The sequence below is a fragment of the Scyliorhinus canicula genome, chromosome 12 (genome assembly GCF_902713615.1).
Source record: "Scyliorhinus canicula chromosome 12, sScyCan1.1, whole genome shotgun sequence".
In the NCBI taxonomy this organism is placed as follows: Eukaryota; Metazoa; Chordata; class Chondrichthyes; order Carcharhiniformes; family Scyliorhinidae; genus Scyliorhinus; species Scyliorhinus canicula.
Genome location: NC_052157.1, coordinates 46550948 through 46576960, shown reverse-complemented (window position 1 = coordinate 46576960; position 26013 = coordinate 46550948). Strand labels below are relative to the sequence as shown.

The 26013-nt window shown below is 48.0% G+C and overlaps 1 protein-coding gene across 1 annotated transcript in view; it reads right to left on the bottom strand.

Moving 5' to 3' along the window:
* Positions 1-1138: 1138 nt before the first annotated feature.
* LOC119975207 (transmembrane channel-like protein 3) overlaps positions 1139-26013 on the bottom strand; it is a 104125-nt gene continuing 79250 nt past the window's right edge. The window contains exons 17-22 of the mRNA XM_038814822.1: positions 13936-14046; positions 13259-13384; positions 9588-9666; positions 9439-9481; positions 6550-6802; positions 1139-2918 (exon numbers count right to left, since the gene is read on the bottom strand). Of these exons, the coding sequence (XP_038670750.1) occupies positions 2051-2918; positions 6550-6802; positions 9439-9481; positions 9588-9666; positions 13259-13384; positions 13936-14046 (1480 nt within the window). The 3' untranslated portion in view covers positions 1139-2050. The remainder of the gene's footprint in view (positions 2919-6549; positions 6803-9438; positions 9482-9587; positions 9667-13258; positions 13385-13935; positions 14047-26013) is intronic.

The window sequence follows — 26013 nt, the reverse complement described above, 5'->3', positions numbered from 1 at the left end:
TGGGAGGAAACTAGAGCACCCGGAGGAATCCCACGCAGACACGGGGAGAATGTGCAAACTCCATACAGACAGTCACCCAAGGTCAGAATCGAACCTGGGTGCCTGGTGCTGTGAAGCAGCAGTGATAACCACTGTGCAACCGTGCTGGGGCAGAGTCAGACACACCGTTGTACCATTCTGCCACTGATCAAGCAACAGGAGATGACAAGCTCATTTTTTAAGGAGTTCCTTTTAATTAATATTTACATCTGATCAGGACCTGAGCAACACAAATATCAGTCTTAAATTCAGACTGAAGGCTACAAACATGCAGTAGATAATCTATGAATACATACTGTATGAGTTACAGAAACAGTTGATTTGAAGGTAGAGGATTGAGTAGTTTTATGGTACATTTTCATTCAAGTTGCAACTGACATGCTGTAAAATCAGTTCTTTTGTCGCCAAGTTCACATATACACAATTATACACAAGCCTCCTATCACCACTAAGAGGTCTAGATCTGAATTCCCTCCCTAAAACTCTCCACCTCTCCTTCCCGTCCAAAGATGTGCCGGTTGGTGGATTGGCCATGCTAAATTGCCCATAGTGTCCAAAGGTTAGGTGGGAATTGGGGTTACAGGGCTAGGACGGTGGAGTGGGCCTCGGTAGAGTGCTCTTTTGGAGGGTTGGTGTCGACTCGATAGCCTCTTTCTGCATTGTAGAGATTCTATGAGGAGCAGGCGTAGACTATTTGGCCCCTCAGGCCTGCTCTACGAGACCATGGCTGATCACTTTGTGGCTCTGTCAAGTTCTGTTTCATAAAATGCTCCAGTGAGGCACCCTGGGATGGTTTACTAAGTTGAAGATGCTTTATAAATGCATTAAAGAGACTTATAAAATTCTAACTGGACTAGACAGGGTAGATGCAGGGAAGATGTTCCCAATGATGGGTGTGTCCAGAACCAGGGGTCACAATCTGAGGATTCAGAGTAAACCATTTCGGACAGAGATGAAGAGACATTTCTTCACTCAAAGAGTGGTGAGCCTGTGGAATTCATTACCACAGGAAGTAGTTGATGCTAAAACATTGAATATATTCAAGAGGCGGCTAGATATAGCACTTGGAGAGAATGGGATCAAAGGCTATGGGGAGAAAACAGGATTAAGCTATTGAGTTGAATGATCAGCCATGATCGTGATGAATGGCAGAGCAGGCTCGAAGGGCCAAAAGGCCTCCTCCTGCTCCTATCTTCTGTGTATCTATGTATATGTATGTTGGTGCCGTTAAGGGAATATTAGGGCCAATTTTCTGAGTGAGTGCACCCCACCCAGAATCTTGCAACTGGCCACTAAGTGCAGGCTCCTTGTTTTCTTTTTAAAAAAGTGATTAATGAGAGGACCATTTTTGATCCTTTTTAGCTAAGGAACGATAGTTCCTTTATATGTCGTGGACACTTGCAGGTTCACTGGGGTAAATCTATATTAACCCAGAAGAGCTCACCTGTGGCTCACGATTCCATACACTTTACCTGTGATATATGTATCTGACAGTGAAGTTCTTTCCTGGTTTTGATTGATCTAGTTGGTAAAACAATGATCAGCATCTCCTGTTTTGTTAATTTTGAGAAGGTTACAGCAAATTTAGCACTGGGGCAGGAGAAGGCTATTCAGCCCCTCGAGTCTGTTCCGCTATTTAATTAGATCCTGGCTGATCTATATTTGAACTCCTTTCGCCTCCCTTTGATCTATATCCCTTCATACCCTAACCCAACAAAAAAACAATCTCAGTTTAGATTGACAGGAATACTAACTCTGAATCTGATCACCGAGCTTCTATACTACATAGATTTACCTAGAATTTACAAGCAATGGGCCATTCAGTCTATCAGCTCTACGTCAGTGTTTGTGCTCCATACAAGCCTCCTCCCAGCCCTAACCCTTTGACATATCCTTCAATTCCTTTCTTCCTCATGCACATATCTAACTTCTTAAATACTCTTCACCTAAGCTACTTATGTCATAGCTCACTTGGTAATGTTTGTCCTGATGTGTGTGCGAAGGGACTGGTCTAGACATTGGAACATATCAAATCATTTGCCTCTGCTACATTTAGTTCAATGTTTCCTCTTGACTTGATTCTACTTGGTTTTTCATTGGAAGGTTTCAAGTACTTGTCCTTGCTGTGGATGACTTGGATGTACTGGTCAGTGCTGCTGTTCTGTTGATCGCTGCTTGATGCTATCGATACGGAGTCCGATTCGGTCAATGACTGGTCTGCTTTGTGCTTTGTTTTCCATTTGACGTGAGCCCCTCCGCTTTGCTTGGTAGGTAATGGACCTTTGCTATTCCGCTGAGCATGTGATGACCCAGGCCCCCCATGATCCTGTAGTGGTTCAGAGTCTTCATACTCATACTGTATCTGGGCCAGGTCCTTCCCGATCAATATTCGACTGTCTTTACTATCCCCGATGTAGAAGCGAGTTGGTTGGTGGAGATCAGACAGTGAGTGCGGGCGAGGTGACCTGCTAAATGTACCTTGCTCTACCTCTTCCTCGTCCTCCTCCTCCTCTTCGCTGAAGTGTAGTTGAGGGTTCGTTCTATGTGCTCCATGGACTACGTACCTTTTCAGATTTCTTGGCAACATTTCCACCACCCCCCTGGACTCGTCCACCTTATAATGCTTTGGGACTCGAGTTGCTGGGCGGATGAATCTCTTCCTTGGCTCACGCTCATTGACGAGTATATAACGTGCCGTGTGCACTCGACGGCCCAGAATCATCTGTGGAGCACCCTCTGAGGGTGAATAGTGCAGTGGTCTGGCGCAGTTCCTAAATGGGGCATCAGGACGAATATCTTCAGGTAATTTGGTTGCCCGGCTGGAGGACAGCTTTCCTCTATGATGCCCACTTGTGGCTCCTTGCAAGACACCTGGATTCCTAGTGAGAGATTAAACATAAAGATTCAGTAATTAATAAACTCACAGCCAACTAGAGATCATGAAAATAAATATTTTCCACAGCTGTGGCTTTTTTTTTTAAAGCATGTTATTAAATCCTATTTTTCAGGGTTGTTCTTCCTGGCATGATCCAACAGGGGAAGAAGCTGCCATTTTTAAAGTACAAATTATAGAGTGAGTATTGGCAGCACAGTGTCAGCCAATGAATTGGAGGCAGGGCAGGATTTACACCAAACAGAGTCTATATTACCTCAAACAGTAAACAGAGTCTATTTTACACCAAACTGTAAAACAGATTCTATTTTGCAGTAGTTATTTGGTAACAGTATAAAACAAATCCAGACCAAAACCACAGCAGAAGGTACAGCAGAATCTCCTCATAAAGGCAGGACCATTTCTCCAGCATAGAACATAGAACATTACAGCGCAGTACAGGCCCTTCGGCCCTCGATGTTGCGCCGACTATTCCCTTATCGTCCACATGTCTATCCAATGACCATTTGAATGCCCTTAGTGTTGGCGAGTCCACTACTGTTGCAGGCAGGGCATTCCACGCCCTTACTACTCTCTGAGTAAATAAACTACCTCTGACATCTGTCCTATATCTATCTCCCCTCAATTTAAAGCTATGTCCCCTCGTGCTAGACATCACCATCCGAGGAAAAAGGCTCTCACTGTCCACCCTATCTAATCCTCTAATCATCTTGTATGCCTCAATTAAGTCACCTCTTAACCTTCTTCTCTCTAATGAAAACAGCCTCAAGTCCTTCAGCCTTCCCTCATAAGATCTTCCCTCTATACCAGGCAACATCCTGGTAAATCTCCTCTGCACCCTTTCCAATGCTTCCAAATCCTTCCTATACTGCGGCGACCAGAATTACACGCAATACTCCAAATGCGGCCGCACCAGAGTTTTGTACAGCTGCAACATGACCTCATGGCTCCGAAATTCAATCCCTCTACCAATAAAAGCTAACACACCGTACGCCTTCTTAACAACCCTATCAACCTGGGTGGCAACTTTCAGGGATCTATGTACAAATTGCAATGAGAGCAGGGTAGTTACATAGTATAAATTATGGGCAGGATTCTCCCGCTGTGTTGCATCTGATGCCAATCCGAGCACAATGGGTGAATCGCGGGTGAGGCCCAAATCGCGATTCATGCTGGGTGTGAACCATTTTATAATTCAACCGGTTCACTCCTGATGGCGAGATCTGGATCTCACTCAAAAATGACGAGAAGATCAATCAGCCTAATTTACAATAATTTCAATCTCATTAGCAAGATTGAAGTTGAATACAGTCATAACAGGGGCAACCACAGTGGCCTGGTCTGTCCTACCAAACTCTCCCAGGACAGAGCTCTGCTGCGGCTTCTCTTATGAAAGTCAACTTCACCCCCTGTGACCGTGAGCAGCCTCTAGCTTCACAGATGAAGGCTACATCAAAGGAGGGATTAGTCTTGTTGGTGTGATAGCACTTCACACTCCTGAACTCTCAAGTGCCTCCTTGAAGGAACAAGTGCCCTATCTGAGGTCCATTAGTGAACTGGATATTCTGCAGCCTTTGATACTTTTGCCTGTACTCTCGGAGCAACAACACCATAGAGGACCTTCACACTGCCAAAGGATACGTGTCTGAATGAGCAGAGGGCAGCTGAGCAAGGCCTCCCTCATGTTCCTGACAGAGATATGGGGTCCAGGGGCTCCTGATCTGGCCAGGGGTGAATGTGTTTGTGAGGTTTGGCACTCAGAGAAGACACGACAATCATGATAAGGGTGGGAGAAACAAGAGTCCTGGGATGGAAGCCCTAATTTATTGTCAGTCTGTCCCTCTCCTTCTCCAATTCCTTCCAGATACAAAAATATCTGCAAAAGTCGGTCCAGCGGAGTCTGTCCCCGCTGTGCTTGTCGCAGGCAAGATGGGCAGACGCTGAAGAAGGCAGCAAGGCCATTACAGGCAGGATGTGACACCCCATGTGCAGGGGGCTGCCCTGAAGACTGGGCCATCCATCAGGCTAAGGAGGGACCCAGAAGAGGAGGCCAGCAATTGTCCAACTTGTAGATGAGCCATTGGTCCTTTCCTGAGCTGACCGACAGCACATGCTGCAGGACACTGCCTCTCAACAGAGAGACAGTGAGGCACCGGTGCCACATTCTCGCGAACATGGCACAGCATGGAGAAGGAGGACACCTGCTTCTGGTGACCATGAAGGTCATTGCAGCACTAAATTTTGGCACCATCAGGAAATTCCAGGGCTTGAGCGGGGACCTGTGTGGCATTTCGCAATCTTCAGCCCACATGTGCTCCTTATGCCCAGGCATCCGACTATATCATCTTTGACCTGTACCAGGCCCACCAACATTCCGCAGCTGTGGTTTCGCCTCAATCACTGGAATGCCCCAGGTCCAGGGGGCGATCGATGCATGTATGTCTCCCTGTAAACACCGGGGGCATCATAGAGTGCCCTATATTAACAGAAAGGGGTTGCACTCCCTGTATGTTCAGATCGCATGTAACCACCACGTCCACATCATGCATGTGTGTGTCTGCTACCCAGGGAGCATGCATGACAGCTACATCGTGGAGCACCCGGAGGCCTCGGTGTCTTCGAGGACCACCTCAGGATAATGTGTTGGCTCGTGGGGGGACAAAGGATACCCGTTCAGGCCATGGCTGATGACGCCAGTGCGGAGGCCTGAGATCGAGGCAGAAACCCGATGTAATGAACAGGGACAGCACGGTAGCACAGTGGGGTAGCACTGTTGCTTCACAGCTCCAGGGTTCCAGGTTCGATTCCCGGCTTGGATCACTATCTGTGTGGAGTCTGCACGTTCTCCCCGTGTCTGTGTGGGTTTCCTCCGGGTGCTCCGGTTTCCTCCCACAAGTCCCAAAAGACGTGCTGTTAGGTAATTTGGACATTCTGAATTCTCCCTCTGTGTACCCGAACAGGTGCTGGAATGTGGCGACAAGGGGATTGTCACAGTAACTTCATTGCGGTGTTACTGTAAGCCTACTTGTGAAAATAAAGAATATTCTATAAGGTACATTTTCAGTGGGGAAACCATGGAAAAAGGAACAAGGATCAGAGAAAGACGACAATGTAACAGCCCTGATTCTCCACCCCTGACTCTTTAGCCTAGGATTATCCAGTTTCCCTCCCCGGCAGGTTTTCTGCTGGCGTAAGTGGCTCGCCATTGGCCGCTGGCAGGATCTTCCAGTCCCGTTGAAGTCAATGGCCATTTGCATTGCCTATTGGGCGGGCACCGGGGAACCCGCTGCAATGGGGGAATCTCCTTCGGTGGGACCAGAAGATCCCATCAGTGGGCAGGGCCGGAAAATCCCACCCTTACTGAATGTAGGTCCTCGCTATGAGATTAGGGCCGGGATTATCTGTTGCGAGTCCGCCCCGCTACAGCTGCTCGGGGGGAAACACGGATTGTGGAAATCACTCTTTGCTCATTTATCAAGGTGTTGCACCAGAAACTATGTCCATTTCATAGTGAATCTTCGTAGAAGACATTTAGTAACCTAAACATTTTTTCACGGCGTAGTAATTTAGAGTAATCAATCATTCATAGGTGGAGGAATCCAAGAGAGAGTGCTGACCTCTGCAAGATGTGTTCACGCCTGTGTTTTTGTCCGGCTGGATTTGGAGGTAGACTGGGAACCCGGGTGACATCCACAGCATGAGCCACCTGTTGTGAGACGGTCTGGATGTCACTCCCGGCACTGTGCGGGGAGTCAAAGTTGGTGACGCTTCCGTTCCTCCGAGGTGAGGACTGTAGGGAGGATTCGTGGCTGGTGGCATCACTTTCATGTTCAGTCTTCTTGTCGCCATCCTCCAGATGTTGGAATCGTGCTGAAAAGGAAGAAAAACCTCCAGAGATTATAATCTCCGCATGTTATTCATTTATTCCAAAGCAATTGCCCTGAGTAAAACAGGGGCAGTACTGTGGGCTGATCCAATGCATTGGTTTGATGGTGAGCAACTCTCCTGGCCCCCAGAAGGTTGTATCTAAAATCCATAAATTAGCTCGACACAATTTTCTGCCCATGTACAATTAATAATTAAACTTTAGAAAATTTAATAGGCAGAATAATGAATGGAGGTTTGGTGTAATCCCATCTCGTTCCAATTTCTGCTTCTCTTGCCATTAACCCAATTAAGATATTTTTCACTGGCAACTGCTGGACAAGATAAGGCCAAGGTTAATCTCATTCATCATTGACCATCCAGAGAGTTGCATGATCGGACAATAATGGAGTTGTTGACTTAACGTGGCAATCAATCTCTATCAACTGGTGTAGAATAGACCTGGGAAAAATTTCTGTGGGAACAGAGGTCCAAAATTCCTCTCAAAAACATCACACCCACCATGCGCCATGTCTCAAAATACTCAAATGCTGTAACCCAAAGTCCAATTTTCAAAATTAAATTAGTCTAATTTGCATTTCAATGAGTCAATGTGAGCGGTGTCCAATGTCTCCCTGGATAGAACCTCTTCCATAGATCCATCACTCACTCACTGAATTGTTTCCAAAGATTAGTTTGGAATTTACAGTCTTTGAAATGTAGGTTGTGTCCTCTAGTTTTAGTATTCATTTTAACTCTAGCCATTCAGTTCAATCAGCCAGCCACTGGGTCACACAGCCCATGCATCTGGCATCACGCTGGCACTGAAATTCAAGTGGACCTGCTTCCTCAACCTTCTGTTCAAATGTTTAAGATAATTTGCCTTTCTGATTACCTCAAACCGTCCTCAAATTCTCCACACATTTTGATATCTGAGGCCATTTTGGATGCTTGGCTGAATTCCAAAGCTCCAAAACCACTTATCGCAGCATAGTTTGATAGTTTTAAGAGTTTTTTTTTCTTTTTTTAGAACATACAGTTCAGAAGGAGGCCATTCGGCCCATCGAGACTGCATCGTCCCACTTAAGCCCTCACTTCCACCCTATCCCCGTAACCCCATCTAACCTTTTTGGTCACTAAGGGCAATTTATCACGGCCAATCCTCCTAACCTGCACATCTTTGGACTGTGGGGGGAAACCGGAGCACCTGGAGGAAACCCACGCAGACACGGGGAGAACGTGCAGACTCCGCATAGATAGTGACCCAGCGGGGAATCGAACCTGGGACCCTGGCGCTGTGAAGCCACAGTGCTATCCACTTGTGGTGCCGTGCTGCCCATATTGCCTCGTGTTATTGAAGGTTATCTGTTTTTGATGTGATTGGTGAAATAGATGTTTGATTTTATAACAGACTGAGCACTTGAGGAGATCGAATTTTTGAATGGCTTTTATGCATGATTTTTTTTTCAGTTTGAAGTGTATTTAAATGGCAGCTCTATTTGATTGTTAGAAGTTATTTTCTCCACTCCAAGGGCATAGCTACTGAGATCTGTGCATTAGCAGATGCTGGGTGAGTGTCGAAAAGATATAATGGGCGCATGGAGGATACACGGGGAAGTGGCATGGCTAATATGAGAGGGCATGGAGGTTTTATCGGAACATGATGGGACATGGAGGTGGTGATGGGATGAGGAGGAATGGGAGCATGGAGGTGGCGTAGGGAAAATGAGGGGGAATGGAGTGGTGAGGGTTAGAAGGCTTAACATTAATGAATAAAACTGTGTCAATGGCCCAGAAGATTGGAAGTGGGCATTATAGCCTGCCAGCATGGCCATCTTCCCACCTCTATTGCTGACCCAAGCTTCCCTCAGAAGCGGTGGGCCTGATTCCATCCTACATTCGTCTCTCCGGAATGGAAATGTGATGGGTGGGGTCTTGTTAAAAAAAGACAGGATCACCAGACCAAAAGGTTACTCAAATTAACCTTCCCTCCTCCCCGACCAAGATCCGGCCCAACGTGTTGGAGAGGTGCTGATACTCCAACATGTGTCAGCATATTCCCAAGGAATTTTATTCCTATTTCTGATTGGACACATCCAGATTGCCAGTAATATGAATGGCTCTGAGATAAGGTGGTGGGATTCTCCGACCCCCCCCAGCCCCGTGTTTCTCGGCATTAGCTGCTGATGGGATTCTCTCTTCCCGCTGCTTAGTCAACAGGATTTCACATCAAAACCACCCTATGCCGCTGGGAATCCTATGGGCGGGGATGGGCTGCCTGTGGGAAAGGTGAATCCCAATGGCCGGAGAATTCCATCCAGGATCTTTACAATATTACTCTGATTCTCCGTACTATCCTTCCTATAACAGAGGGAACACAAGTTTGTGGAGTGTGTACCGTAATCATTCACATTAACAGTGATCTCGGTCTTTCCCCTAATTTTCCTGTGTGTCACATTAAACAGGAGCTTCATTCTCCTAAATATCCCTGAGTCTGACCAAGTGCTAGCCACTGTACCACCATGCCTCCACGGTGACAGAAAATATAAACAGAAGTTCCCATGCAATGTAATTTCGCCTCGGTCGAATGTGGTGCATGAGTTGAGACATCTGTTAAGTTATGGAACAAGGAACTCTCCTACCGACTGCCATCTGGAATACTTTCTTTTTATCCTCCGTTCTTTCCTGCAGGAAGAATGGACACGAATATTCACATTACTTTTCTGTTCTAATGGGGTTACAATGTGTGAGAGCATCTCAAAGATTTCAAAAGGTCAAATATAATACGTACAACTTGCAGTTGCATCCTCAGCTGATTATTGGTAAATTTCAGCGAGCGTGCAATTGACTGGAGATAATAAATCAGCATGCTAGAAGGAGAGAGAGAACCAATCAATTAACAGGAATATATATAAAGCATCTTAATAATAATCTGCAGAATATACATACGTATACATTCAATGTACAATATGCATAATATATACATTTCTTCCTCTCTGGATTGAATATATTAGTGTAATATGTAAGGATTAGCTCTTTGCTAGGTTGCAGTGTAGCTTTGCTGTACTTGAATAAATTTGTCACAGTGAGCATTGTCCATGCCTGTCAGGCAATCAAAGTCACACTTCCTCAGATCTTCTAGCAAGCAATTGTTTAAGAGAAGACAGAGAGACATGCATTTAAATAGTGTCTTTAACACCCTCAGTCCACCCAAATAAGTAAATTTTGAAGCATAGTCACCATTGTCATATAGAAAATACAGCAAGACAATTTGGACATAGTATGTTCTCACGAACAGAAATATGATAATGACCAGGTAATCTATTTTTAAAATCATTATTAACGCACTTTGTTATTTTACCATTCATGCAACAATCAGCACTTCTTTAGTCCTTAATGCCACCATTAACACTTACTTTGTCTTGTGTCCATGACATCTTTAGAACATAAGAACATAAGAACTAGGAGCAGGAGTAGGCCATCTGGGCCCTCGAGCCTGCTCTGCCATTCAATGAGATCATGGCTGATCTCTTGTGGACTCAGCTCCACTTTCCAGCCCGAACACCATAACACTTAATCCCATTTTTCTTAAAAAAAACTATCTATCTTTACCTTAAAAACATTTAATGAAGGAGCCTCAACTGCTTCACTGGGCAAGGAATTCCATAGATTCACAACCCTTTGGGTGAAGAAGTTCCTCCTAAACTCAGTCCTAAATCTACTTCCCCTTATTTTGAGGCTATGCCCCCTAGTTCTGCTTTCACCCGCCAGTGGAAACAACCTGCCCGCATCTATCCTATCTATTTCCTTCATAATTTTAAATGTTTCTATAAGATCCCCCTTCATCCTTCTAAATTCCAATGAGTACAGTCCCAGTCTACTCAACCACTCCTCGTAATCCAAACCCTTCAGCTCTGGGATTAACTTCGTGAATCTCCTCTGCACACCCTCCAGTGCCAGTACGTCCTTTCTCAAGTAAGGAGACCAAATCTGAACACAATACTCCAGGTGTGGCCTCACTAACACCTTATACAATTGCAGCATAACCTCCCTAGTCTTAAACTCCATCCCTCTAGCAATGAAGGACAGAATTCCATTTGCCTTCTTAATCACCTGTTGCACCTGTAAACCAACTTTCTGTGACTCATGCACTAGTACACCCAAGTCTCTCTGCACAACAGCATGCTTTAATATTTTATTGTTTAAATAATAATCCCGTTTGCTGTTATTCCTACCAAAATGGATAACCTCACATTTGTCAACATTGTATTCCATTTGCCAGACCCTAGCCCATTCACTTAACCTATCCAAATCCCTCTGCAGACTTCCAGTATCCTCTGCACTTTTCGCTTTACCACTCATCTTAGTGTCATCTGCAAACTTGGACACATTGCCCTTGGTCCCCAACTCTAAATCATATCTATGTAGATTGTGAACAATTGTGGGCCCAACACGGATCCCTGAGGGACACCACTAGCTACTGATCGCCAACCAGAGAAGCACCCATTAATCCCTACTCATTGCTTTCTATTAATTATGTTAATCTCTTCTTTGCTCCTTCCTATCCCTGACCATCTATTCTGCCCAAATCCCCTCTCCAATTATATAATTCATTACATTTCTATCCCTCTTCAGTCATTGGACTCAAAATGTTAACTCTGTTTTTCTTGTGACGATTTGAAGATTTTATGAAATTTAAAGTAGAAATGTATTGGGAAACTTCGAAGAGTTAAATTCCTGGGGTTAGAATGGGTTTGATTGCAATGGTCATGTTTTTACAAAGAATTCTGTTCTGCAGGGCCTGGGTGGTTTTAGCATCCAGCCGGTGAAATTGACGAAGGAATGTGTTTTTCAGTCTGGGCTAATGCATTGTGGTTTGCCTGGGGAGGTCCCTGTGGAGTTAATGTGCTTCCAGCCTCTGGGAGGTTAATTTGTTTTTTTTTAGCTTGGGGAGATGAGGTCAGTTCTGGGTGGAGCTCAGACAAGGACAGAGTTTTGGAGAAAGGCTTTTAGAAGTGAAGCTTAATCTGTCAGCCCTTGTTTTTTTAGACCATAAGTAAAGACAGTTCTCTTTTCCTGCAGGATAGTATAAAAAAAAGAGTAATGATAGTCTTGTCTGAAGACAAGGAGGAGGCTGAACCAAACAGTTGAAGCATCTATTTGAAGATATTCAGCCAGAGTCTGAAGTGGTTCTAACAAGAGACAGAATGTGTTCTGTAAGTATTACTATACGCCCTACTGATTTCTAAGCTGGATTGAGAGCTGTATGTTTCCTTTCTTCTTGTTTAATGGGAAATTGAGTCGTAGTGTTATGGGATAATTGTAAGCTTTTCTTTCTAGTGAAGTTAAAAATTTTAATATTTTAGTTATAATAAAGTTTTGTTTTAAAAATACCAAAGCCCTATTTATTTTCATGCAATCACTCCTGGGGCGAATCTTTCTTTCCATACATTCTTGCAAATAAACTAAAATATTGGGGTTTCGCTCCAGTATCCTACCCACGGTTGGGGTCTGGTCTGGAATCGTAATACTCCCTCAACAGGGGCTGCAAAACCTGCTAAGTTTATCCAGGATTTTCTGTTTTTATTTAATTCTAGTCACTTTGGATGAAGGGACAACTCCTCTGCTCTTCTTCAAACTACAGTGATGGGGCCTTTTGTGTCAACCGATGGTGGTAACAGTGTTTGCACATGTAAGCAAGTTACAGTGGTGGAGTTGAAATAGCTCAGAGGAAACTTACTGACACTACTGCAAGACATCATCCAGGCACCACCGACAGTAATAATTGTATTTGAAATTCACCCTGAACAAAATCCTCACAACATATTTAAAAAGTTGACAGCCTACTCAAGTCGCCTCCCCAGAGGCTTGAGGTATAATCTAAATTAAAACTCCAATGCCGTGCTCAGGGAGATCTGCACTATTAGAGGTGCCTTCTTTCAGATAAGACATTATGAAGCGGCCCTGTCCACTCTCTCGCGTCATTACAAACTATCCCATGGAACAACTCTATAAAAGAGCAAGGAAATGTTTACCCTGATGTTCTGACCAATATTCGTCCCTCAATGATCATTAAAACAAATGATTGGGTAATGTGTTTCATTGCTTTGTTGTGCTCTGTGTGTGCAAATCGGAAGCTGCATCTCACGTATTATAACCATGACTACACGTGCGAACGAACTCACGGCCGCAAAGGTGTTCCGCGGACGTGGGAATTGTAATAGAAATGTAAGTCTGCTGTTGGCTCTCGCTGACTAACAATGAACTATCAAGTAGTAGAAATAACGAGTGTTAAGTTCCAAACGATGTTCCAAACCTCGGTTGATTCCGCGAACCCTTCCCTGTGGTTTTTAAAATTTAAATTTGCTCCTGTTGCATGCGTGCACAAAAGTCAATGAATACAGTGAAGTTTCTGACTTCTAAGACATAAATAAAGCCACACTTGGCTATATTCGTACTTACAAAAGTAGCAGCAGTGCAGGAAGTGCCACCACAGGGCTCGTCACATAGCCCATCACAGTGTTGAACCAGACAGGGAAGTCATTGACTATCGTCTCAGACACAATGTCATAAATTTTATCTTGACCGCTGTTTAAGAAGAACAAAAATCTGCATTACCATTGCTAGAAGACGTAGGAGCATAAGTACGTCATTCGGCCTGTCAAGTCTACCCCATTCAATTAGATCATGACTGATCTGATAAGTTAATCCTCAACTCCACTTTCCCGCCTTATCCCCATAACCCTTGATTCCCTTACTGATTAAAAATCAGTCTGTCTCAGCCTTGAACATACTGAACCACCCAGACTCTACAGCTCTCTGCGGTAATGAATTCCACAGATGCACAGGTTGCAAGAAATTCCTCCTCACCTCTGTCTTAAATTGCTGTAATGCTACTTCCATACACTAGGACTGGGAATCTCCGATTGTCGGGACCCTTTTTCCTGCCGGCACAAACCCCCGCCCATGGGCTTCAATGGGAAATTCCATTGACAAGTGGCGGGAAGAGAGAATCCTGTCGACAGCGAATCGCTGAGAAACATGCAGCTGGGGGACTGGAGAATCCAGCACAGGGCTTCTGTTCTGTCATGGACAAGCAAGAATTTTTTAATAAAGACTTGGTATTAAAAACCCATTACCTAAATGGTCCACAAGTCGGTGATGGTCTATATCTTGCGATAGCGAAGACGGTTGGTAGCATACACAAGAAGAGCATGAAAAGGGTCATGGCTAGGTAGAAATTATTCGACCTGGGAGGGAAATAAAACACAATATGATCAAAACATCTGCTGTTTATCATCACTGCCTTGCAAAAATGGAATAATATTGTGGAGACTCCGCTCTCATAGATTGTAACTCAGTGAAGAGTATGAGTTGAAGGATGGGGTGGAAAGTCAGTGCCTTTGCATCATATCACTGCTAATTTTTAGACAACTAAAATCTTTAAATATGAAAGCAATGTGTTACAATTGCTGGAAACTGGAAAAAGATATTGGTGGTACCATTCTCTTAGGAGAGAGAGAGTTAAAGTTGAGCCTTAATGGTCTCTCACTAGAATAAAAATCTTCCACCTCCACACTCAAGGGGAGGCACGGTGGCACAGTGGTTAACACTGCTGCCTCACAGCGCCAGGAACCCAGGTTCAATTAGGCTTTGGTGACTGTCTGTGTGGAGTTTGCACTTTCGCCCCGATTCTGCATGGGCTTCCTCCGGGTGCTCCGGTTTCCTCCCACAGTCCAAAGATATGCAGGTTTGGTGGATTGGCCACACTAAATTGCCCCTTAGTGTCCAATGGTTAGGTGGGATTACAGGGATAGAGCAGGGGAGTGGGCCTGGGTAGGGTGCTCTTTCAGAGGATCGGTGGGCTCCTTGATGGGCCGAATGGTGTCCTTCTGCACTATAGGGATTCTATGATTCAATTCTCCACTGTACAGGGCTGAGGTTGAATGCTCAAAGTGTAGTTAAAAAAAGAATAGATTTAGTGCACCCAATTACTTTTTTCCAATTAAGGGGCAATTTAGCATGGCCAATCCACCTAACTGCACATTTTTGGGTTGTGGGGGTGAAACTCAAACAGACACGGGGAGAATGTGCAAACTCCACACAGACAGTGACCCAGGGCCGGGATCGAATCCGAGTCCTCAGCATCGCAGGCAGCAGTGCTGACCACTGTGCCACCGTGCCGCTCAAAGTGTAATCTTGATGAATTCATCCTCTTGAATCATTCTCAGTCAGTCGAGTGAGGCCTTATTAATTTAGATCTTGCACACAGAGGTGTAGAAAAGAGATGCAGGTGTAAAGATCTTCAGGTGAGGTTAGGGATTCCAAGAAATTCCACCCCTTTCTGCACATAACCCAATATTCCAGCACAGAAGGAGGCCATTCGGTCCACTGGGGCTGAGCCAGCTCTTTGAAGGAACTATCTGAATAGTCCCAGTCCCCTATGATTTTGTTATCATTCTGCACTCTGTTCTTTTCCAATATATATTCAATTCCCTTTCTATTGTTATCTTTGAATCTGCTTCCACCATCCATTCAAGTGGTGCATTCCAGATCTTAGCAATAATTTCCCCAATTTTCTCAAATCTGTTTCCTCTGGTTGCCAACCCTCCATGAGACAAGCTGAATGCATCCTGACCACGAGCAGCTGATATTCCACTGATTAACTCTCTCACAAGGCCTTAATCAATAATTAGTTTACACCTGGATCGGATGGCACAAACACGGCCTACCCCTTAAACCCAACGATGTTGCTGAAAACCTCATTTGTGACTTTCTTCTCTTGAGATTTGACTATTCTAAACCACTCCTGACCACTTTCTACCATCTCTAAACTTAAGCTCACCCAGAACTCTACTGCCCATACCTGGCTCGCACCAGGTCCCTTTAACCCCTGTGCTCACTGACTTCCATTGGCTCTCAATTTGACAACACCTCAGTTTTGAATTATCGTCCTTTTTTAAAAAAAATCCCTCCATGGCCTTGTCCCTCTCCTTCAGCCCCACAACCCTCCGGGATATCCGCACTCCTCTAATTTGGCCTCTTAACCATTCTGGATTTTAATTGCTCCCACATTGTTCTTTGTGCCTTTAGCTGCGTAGGCCCCAGCTCTGAAACTCCCTCCCCAAACCTCTCATTCCTCCTTTAAGACTCTCCTTAAAAAGGACAACTTAGACCAAGCATTTGGTCTTCTACTCAGTCCTCCTGTGAAAGGCCTTGGACATTTATTACTTTTACGATGATATTGAAGTACAGGTTGCAGTCACTGAATAAATTTGGGGAAAGTACTCGAAGATGCTTACTGTAATGACCTCCAATTAGCATTATTGGTTGGCGAATTGGAGTATGAGCTCCCTCAATGATAGCTCATTGAGGGGGCCCATGTAAGCTCCTGTGTAGGCTTTGTGATCCAGTCTTAAATTGACTGGAATGCTAGCAGCACTGTTTGGAGCTGCTCTTGTAAATAATTATTGGCAATAAATATTGGTGTGGTGACGGGACTCCTGCCTCCTGTGGATTATTACAGTGGCGACGAGGTAAACAAAGAACTTTGCGGAAACGCAGCTAGACTGCAGGCAGGTGTTACAGCTTGCACTGTCCCAGGAAAAGGCAGCAAGTGGGGCGCAGGAACTACAGGGCATGCCAATGGAGGTAGATACCTGTGAGAGGGACTACCACAACAGGTCCAGTTACCAGATAGCTGCTCTCAGGAAAAGCCTGAGGAATAGAGGCCCAAAGGAAAATCCCAAAACTGCCCCCAAGTCTGCTAGGACTAACTGGAGACAGAGGGAAGTACCGGCTCAGGCTCCCCCAACAGAGAAGGACCGTTTCTGGCACGAGACAGAGTGGGGTAACAGCGACAGAAACCCTAGAAGGAGGTGGCAAAAGAGGAATAGCAGGTGGAGACGCAGGGAAGTACACAAACTAGACGCCCCATCCTCCTCCGAAGGGGAACAATTATATAATATTGCGATGAAGAAAGCAGAAACTATTAACCACGGGTGAACGGTCGGCCGACAATAATGGAAATAGACACGGGGGGGCCGTATCAGTAATGGGAGTGGCAGCATTAAAAAAAATCAATGATGGACTCCAGCCACTAACCATAACAAAAACATCGACCAAACTTAAAACCTACACGGGGGAACCCCTGGAAGTTCTAGGCACGGCTCATGTACCCGTGGAATATGAGAAACAATTGCTCAGATTACCGTTGACGATAGTAGAGGGCTCCGGACCGAGCTTAATTGGACGGAACTGGCTGAAAACCCTAAAATTAGATTGGATGAAAATATTCCAGAGTTGAGTTGAGTAGTTGAGTGGAGTACTCCAAAAATACCTGGAGGTCTTCCAAGAAGGTTTGGGGAAATCATAGGCGCCAAAGCAACTTTGCACGTGGACCCAGAAGCCCTTCCGAAATTTTGTAAGGCCAGGCCGATACCTTTCGCGTTAAGGAAGAAAGCAGAGGTCGAAATAGAAAGGTTACGGCGCGACGGCATTATCAGACCAGTACAGTTCTCGGAATGGGCAGCACCGGTGGTACCAATTTTGAAGCCAGACGGCTCGATACGTCTCTGTGGAGATTTCAAACAGACGGTAAAAAAATACGCACTGCTGGACAAATACCCGATCCCGAAAATAGATGACCTATATGCCAAATTGGCAGGTGGGCTTTTGTTCACAAAACTGGACATGAGCCACGCCTACCTGCAGTTAAAACTGGACAAGGACTCCCAGAAGTTCGCTACGATCAACACCCTGAAGGGCCTTTTTTGTTACACTAGGCTACCTTTCGGAGTGTCATCAGCCTGCGCTATATTCCAGCGTACGATGGAAAATATTCTGCAGGGACTACCGCAGGTGGCGATTTATTTGGACGATGTCTTAATCACGGGTAGGACAAACAGGGAACACTTAAGGAACCTGGAGGAAGTGCTCAGGCATTTCGCAAAGGCAGGCGTATGGCTTAAAAGAGAAAGATGTGTTTTTCTGGCCCCACAAGTGACGTACCTGCGATATAAAGTAGACGAGTCGGGCTTACACCCATTGGACTCCCACCATGGTCCAGGAGCTACGATCATTTCTAGGGTTGGTAACCTATTATGGCATATTCATTGAAAATAGGGGGTCCATCCTAGAACCCCTCCACCAGCTACTAAAAAAGGGGCAAGAATGGAAATGGTCCGCCCGCCAAAACCGAGCATTTAGGGACATTAAGGAACAGCTGTCATCCGAAAATGTCCTGGAGCATTATGACCCAAGGAAGGAGTTGGTGGTCACTTGTGATGCATTCCCTTACGGGGTAGGAGCCGTCTTAGCCCATAGAGGAAGGAATGGGGAAGAACGGCCAATAGCGTATGCTTCGAGGACCTTGGCGATGGCTGGGAGGAAATTTCACCAGTATCTGTACGGGTGGAAATTCACCATAGTGACGGACCATAAGCCGTTATTAGGGTTATTAAAAGAAGACAAGTCAATACCCCCGATTGCATCAGCTAGAATCCAATGCTGGGCGTTGCTACTGGTGGCGTATAGATACTTTCTGGAGCACAGACCGGGAACGCGAGTAGCAAATGCAGATGCTTTGAGCAGACTTCCCCTCCCGGACACCCCGCCGCTAATACCGAAAGTAGAGGAGACAGTAATGACTCTAAATTTTTTGGACACCCTACCAGTGGGCGCACAACATATTCGGTTGTGGACGCAAAAAGACCCAGTTTTAGCCAAGGTGAAGCATTTATTGCTAACAGGGGAACTGGAAAGATCAGTGGAGCCCCAGATGCACCCATACTGGAGCAGAAGGGACCAAATAACCATTGAAGATGGTATCCTATTATGGGGAGCCCGGGTAATAGTCCCAGCTCAGGGTTGTCGGGCAATCTTAACCGGGTTACATCACGGACACCCAGGGGTGTCTAAAATGAAGATGCTAGCTCGAAGCTACGTTTGGTGGTCAGGATTGGACACAAACATAGCAGCCTTGGTACATCGGTGCCAGGAGTGCCAACAGGGGCAAAGAGTGCCACCAGCTGCTCCATTGCACCCGTGGGAATGGCCAGGCAGATCGTGGACCCACCTGCATATTGACCACGCCGGCCCTTTCATGGGCTCAATGTTTTTGGTGCTAGTGGACGCCCACTCCAAATGGTTGGACGTCCACTGGGTAAACACGGCAAGCACAGCATTGACAATCGAAAGGCTCAGGGCCTCGTTTGCAACACATGGACTTCCGGAGGTATTGGTATCGGACAAGGGAACGAAATTCACAAGTGGGGAATTTGGAAAATTCCTAAAAGAAAACGGAGTCCGCCACATCAAAACGGCCCCTTACCATCCAGCGTCCAATGGCCTGGCAGAGAGAGCGGTCCAGACACTAAAAGCGGGACTTAAGAAGCTGCTGGCAGCGTCAATGGACACAAAGCTCTCCCACTGGCTGTTTGATTACAGGACCACACCGCATTCCACAACGGGCATACCGCCAGCTGAACTCTTAATGGGAAGGCGGCTGAGAACGAGGTTGAGTCTCCTTTTCCCAAATTTAACGGGGAAAGTGGAGAAACAACAGGAGGCCCAACGTAGAGGGCATGATAATAGTCGGCAGCAGAGACATTTCCAGGTGGGGGCACCAGTTTGGGTCAAGAATTATGGGAATGGACCAACGTGGGTCAAAGGCACGGTAGAGTCCCAAACAGGGCCCATATCCTATGAAGTTTCGATAGGAGGTAAGGTGCTGAAGAAACACCTAGACCAAATAAGGGCAGCGGATCCATACCTGGAGGCAGGGGAAGCAGGACCGTCTCAAGCTGGGATAGCTCAGACAGAAAAGATATCCACACCCCAGCCCCGAGCAATTTCTCCAGACCCCGTCATCCAGTCGTCAGAGTCGGAGATGGACACGGTCGATGAGGCCGCCGCGACACCCCTCCCCGAGGAAGAGGAAGAACAACTTCCAAGGAGGTCGTCAAGAAAAAGACGGGCACCTATAAGGTACACCCCGCCCACGTCGGAGAACGGCCCGGCGGATGACACAGAGGTGACAGACCCGGACATGAGGAGCAGGAAGAAGCTCAGAGGAATGCCAGCTGGCAGGAATTCCTCGGACCTTGTGGGTCCGGGGGGGGGGGGGGGGGGGGGGGGGGGGGGTAATGACCTCCAATTAGCATTATTGGTTAGCGAATTGGAGTATGAGCTCCCTCAATGATAGCTCATTGAGGGGGCCCATATAAGCACCTGTGTAGTCTTTGTGATCTAGTCTTAAGTTGACTGGAATGCTAGCAGCACTGTTTGGAGCTGCTCTTGTAAATAATTATTGGCAATAAATATTGGTGTGGTGACGGGACTCCTGCCTCCTGTGGATTATTACAGTTACCTAATTTTTCTAACTTGCTTTAGAAATATAAAAACACAAAAACCATAAACAGGAGGAAGCTATTCGGTCCTTCAAGCCAGTTCCGCCATTCACTATGGTCATGGGTGATCATCCAACTCAGTTACCTGTTCCTGCTTTCCGCCTAAATCATTTGTTCGCTTTAGCCCCAAGAGCTGTACCTAACTCCTTCTTGAAAACACACAGGGAATGATTCTCTGTTGACCGACGCCTAAATCGAGGCAGGCAATTGGGTGGAAACTGTGTTTTGATGCCAAAATCATGGTGGGTACCGGGTTCACGCTAAATCGCAATTCTCTGGTGTCAATGAGTTCTACCCCATTTGCATGCCATTAGCGGACCTTATCCGGTATTGTCTGGGGCCTCCGGAATTCTCCGCGTCCACTCGGGGGAATTTGGGACGGCGAGGTTCACTTGTGCTTTTAAAAATCAGGAAACAGATGCCGTGGCTGATGAGGAAGAGAGAAGAGATAAGAGAAGAGGTAGAATACGCAGAGGTACGACCGTGGTCTGCTGATCCTGACACTGGCCAGGCTGGCAGAGGGAGGGGGTTCCCTGCTAGGGTCGGGTGGGGGTTGATGATGGGGTGATGGGTCATGGGGCAGGGTGACCCCCCCACTGGACTGGGGCAGTGTCCAGGCACTGACCGCCATTGCCGCAGCCTGCAAATCAGCCATCTTGCTGCGCACCCCACTCACCACCCAACTTGGCCCCTGGTTCTGCAGAGTGCCACTGGCCATCTGGGTGGCCCCACCACACCACCCCCCACACTCTAGACCGCACCCTCCATCACACCACTCCAGCCCCCACCCCCTGCCACACCATTCCCCCCTTCCAACCCACCATGCCGGCACCCCAGCCCCCATCCCTGCACCCCACCCTCCGACATTGACATCACGGGGTCTACCGAAGGGCAACGGTCAGAGCAGCCCCTATGGTGCTGGGATGGCAGAGCGGGGGGAGGAGAGGGGGGACATGCGGGGGCAGAGTCCGTAGTACCCTCCAGTGCCACTGTACACTGTACACTGTACAGTACCTGGTTTGGCCTTTCACTCCCTGCAGACAATGGATATTGGAATACAACCAGCAATGGTGGCCTTCATCCTAGTTGCCATAGCTCTGGGGGATGCACTGCGGATGTAGGAGTTGGAGCTGCTCAAGGAGGAGGAAGCTGCAGCAGCGGAGCCTTCCCCAGAGGAACAGGAGACAGCCGGCGATGATGGAGAGCCACCCGCCCAACAGGACAAAGAGGAAAAGGAGGTGCAAAGGAGTCACCACATGAAGTTTCATGTGTACCGACAGTGCCTGTGATTTGAGGACCAGGCATGCCGAAGACTCCAGCTGAGCAGGGGAACTGCCGGATCATGGCGCATCTGGCACCATGGAGGATTGGGGAGGACACAGGTCAGTGTTGAGGTGATGGTCACCCCGAACTTCTATGCCATGGGGTCCTTTCAGGCGCTGAGTAGGGATCTGTCCAAGATCTCACAGAACCCGGTGCAGAGGTGCACTCGCGCTATCATGGAGGTCCTATATGCCCAGTCGTCAAAATACGTTCATTTCAATGTGGACCAAGCCCACCAGGATGCCTAGGCAGCAGGGTTCGCCGCCTTCGCCAAGATGCCCCTGGTCCAGGGGGTGATCGACAGGATGCATGTTGTCCTATGAAAACCTTCAGATGACAGACCAAAAGGGGTTCCACTCGATAAACGTGCAGCTGATGTGTGACCATCAGCTGTGCATCATGCACGACTGTGCCCGATACCCGGGAAGTGTGCACAACGCCTTCATCCTGGCACACTTGACGGTTCCTGACCTCTTTGAGGCTCCCCCCTTGGTGGGGGCTTGGCTCCTGGGCGACAGGGATTATCCACTGCAGTCGTGGCTGATGATGCTGTGGCCACCTAAAATGGTGTCCAGCAAGGGATGCTGGGAAAAGTGGTCAGGTTTTATGGACTGCAGAACAGATCAAACAATGTTGCAGCAAAAGGCTTTACAGACTTCAAAAGATTTGCAGGTTGATGCAAACAACATAGGCAAAAGACCATCTCCAGGCCATCCCGGGAACAATGGAACTGTCCTGTCAATCACACTTATTTACCAGGCATAGCAGCACAGACTGACAGAGAGATCCTCTACAACGACGCCCATGCAGCAACCAGGGGCGCAATCAAGCGGTACTTGGGCATCATGAAGCTGCAGTTCAAGGGCCTGGACTGCACTGAAGGGGCCCTCCAGTATAGGGCAGGGAGTATCGCACTGATCGCCTCCAGGTTCTCCGACTGGTGGGGGGAACTGGCCAGGGGCTCGGACACTGCATCCCACTTCCATAACCCCTGCACTCCGTCACCCCCCTGCCTGGACCCCACCCCCCGTGATATGTGGTGCTTGCATGCCTCACTACGGAGTGTGAGCTGAGAGTCACAGCGGATACGGTCCACGGGATGGAGGATGATGACAACCCGCTCCGGGATGAGGTCCGATGCTCTGCATCGTTTCAGAACGTCTGACTCATCAAGTCATAGATGTTTACAGCATGGAAACAGGCCCTTTGGCCCAGCTTGTCCATGCCGCCCAGTTTCTATCACTAAGCTACTTGCCCGCATTTGGCCCTTATCCCTCCATACCAAACTTGCCCATGTAACTGTCTGATGGAACCATCAATTCTACGGACTTGTGCTTGTAGGATTAGAATAGCGGTTTTAATATACTTACAACAGAGCCAGCCTATTCGCCGTTGAACTTTCGATGAACTGGCTGGCTGGCTCTGTGGCACGGATCTTTATACAGCAGCTCCAGGGGGAGGAGTTCTGGGCGGAGCCAAGGGGGGAGCCCGGTACAAACTCTCGCGTACTCCCAGAGGTACTCCCCCTGGTGGTCAGGTAGTGCAACTGCACTTACAATATCGGTACGTATATACAATGGGAACAGAGTGACATTGGTCACTTATAATACTGTGTGAATCTCATTCACCACATTCACCCCCTGTGAAAAAAATCATGTCCGGCGGGGGTGGTGGCTCACAGAGTTAGTCTGTCCGGTGGACGAATTGTTCTTTTCGATCTGTGGAGCACCGGCGTTGCAGCCTCTTGCGGTGGCTGGGTAGGTGTTGAGAGCTGGGGTACGATGGCAGACTCCGGGGCGGGTCTTGTCCAAACTTCATACACCTCTGGCTCGACCGGAGGCTGGTGCTGGCGCGTGGAACAGGTGGGGCGAGCTTGCGGGATCGGGGGCGCGAGGGGGCGGCAGCATAGGGAACAGGGTAAGGGGTTCCTCAGTGGGGGTGGGGGCGGGGGGGGCTGGATCCAGTGGGTGCCAGATCCCGAAGGGATACTGTGTCCTGGCGACCGTCTGGGAACTCCACGAATGCGTACTGGGGGTTGGAATGGAGGAGGCGCACCTTTTCAACAGGTGGGTCGGTTTTGTGCGCCCTGACGTGCTTCCTCAGGAGAACCGGACCTGGTGTCCTTAGCCACGCCAGAAGTGAGACCCCCGTGGTAGTGCCCCTAGAAAAAATGAAGAGCCGCTCGTGAGGGGTTTGATTGGTCGCTGTACAGAGGAGGGATCTAATTGCGTGGAGCGCGTCTAGGAGGACTTCTTGCCATTGGGAGACTTGGAGTTTTCTGGACCTGAGGGTCAGTAGGACGGTCTTCCAGACCGTCGCGTTCTCCCTCTCCACCTGCCCATTCCCCCTGAGGTTGTAGCTGGTAGTCCTGCTCAAGGCGATGCCCTTGTCGAGCAGGTACTGACACAGCTCGTCGCTCATAAAGGACGAACCCCGGTCGCTGTGCACGTAGCTGGGGAAACCAAACAGGGTGAAGACACTATGCAGGGCCCTAATGACTGTGTGGGAGGTCATGTCGGGGCACAGGATGGCAAAAGGGAATCGGGAGAACTCGTCTATGATGTTGAGGAAATAAATGTTCTTGTTAGTGGAGGGGAGTGGCCCTTTGAAATCGATCGCAAGGCGTTCAAAGGGCCTAGAAGCCTTGACCAGGTGGGCCCTGTCTGGTCTATAGAAGTGTGGTTTGCACTCTGCACAGATCGGGCAGTCCCTGGTGACCGCTTTTACCTCCTCGTTGGAGAAAGGCAGGTTTCGGGCCCTGATGTAGTGGGCGAGCCGGGTGACTCCTGGATGGCAGAGGTCATTGTGGATGGCTTTCAGACGGCTGATCTGCGGGCTGGCGCATGTCCCGCGGGATAGGGCATCCGAGGGCTCGTTGAGCTTCCCCGGTCGATATGTCATATCGGAACTGTAGGTGGAGAGTTCGATCCTCCACCGAAGGATTTTATTGTTTTTTATTTTGCCCCTTTGCGAGTTGTCAAACATAAAGGCAACCGATCGTTGGTCGGTGATGAGGGTGAACCTCCTACCTGCGAGGTAGCACCTCCAGTGACGAACAGCCTCCATGATGGCTTGTGCTTACTTCTCGACAGAGGAGTGTCGCAGTTCTGAAGCGGATAGGGTACGGGAGAAAAATGCAACGGGCCTCCCTGCCTGATTTAAGGTGGCTGCTAGAGCTACCTCTGAGGCGTCGCTCTCAACCTGAAAGGGAGTGGATTCATCCACCACCCGCATGGCTGCTTTGGCGATGTCCTCCTTGATGCAGCTGAAGGCCTGGCGAGCCTCAGCTGACAGGGGAAATCGTGTGGCCTTAAAGAGTGGGCGGGCTTTGTCCGCATATTGAGGGACCCACTGGGCGTAGTATGAAAAGAACCCCATGCACCGTTTGAGGGCCTTGGGGCAATGAGGGAGGGGGAGTTCTAAGACGGCGGCGCATGCGGTCCGGGTCTGGGCCCAGGACTCCGTTCTCCACGACGTAGCCGAGGATGGCCAGTCTGTTTGTGCGGAAAACGCATTTCTCCTTTGATGGAACCATCAATTCTATGGACACATGCTTGTAGGATTAGAATAGCGGTTTTAATATACTTACAACAGAGCCAGCCTGTTCGCCGTTGAACATTTCGATCAACTGGCCGGCTGTCTCTGTGGCACGGATCTTTATACAGCAGCTCCAGGGAGAGGAGTTCTGGGCGGAGCCAAGGGGGGAGCCCAGTACAAACTCTTGAGTACTCCCAGAGGTACTCCCCCTGGTGGTCAGGTAGTGCAACTGCACTTACAATATCGGTACGTATATACAATGGGAACAGAGTGACATTGGTAACTTATAATACCGTGTGAATCTCATTCACCACATCCTTGTTGTACGTGAGGTTTAATTTCTGTGCCGTTTGGAGAAACTGGTGGAGGTTGGCGTCGTGGTCCTGCTGGTCCTAGCCGCAGATGGTAACATTGTCCAGATACGGAAACGTGGCCCGCAGCCCGTACTGGTCTACCATTCAGTCCATTGCTCGTTGGAACACCAAAACCCCATTAGTGACGCCGAAGGGAACCCGGAGGAAATGGAAGAGGCGGCCATCGGCCTCGAACGCGTGTAGTGGCGGTCCTCCGGGCGGATTGGGAGCTGGTGGTCTGCAGACTTCAGATCCACTGTGGAAAATAGTCGATATTGGGCGATCTGGTTAACCATGTCTGCAATCCTGGGGAGGGGATACGTGTCGAGGAGCGTAAAGCGATTTATGGTCTGACTATAGTCGACGACCATACAAAATTTTTCCCTGATCTTGACGACCACCACCTGAGCTCTCCAGGGACTGTTACTGGCCTCTATGATCCCCCCACTGAGCAGCCTTCGGACCTCCGATCGGATAAAGACCATATCCTGTAGGCTGTATCGCCTGCTGCGAGTAGCTACTGGTTTGCAATCTGGAGTGAGATTGGCGAAGAGAGGAGGGGGGGAGATGCGCAGCATGGCTAGGCTGCAGATAG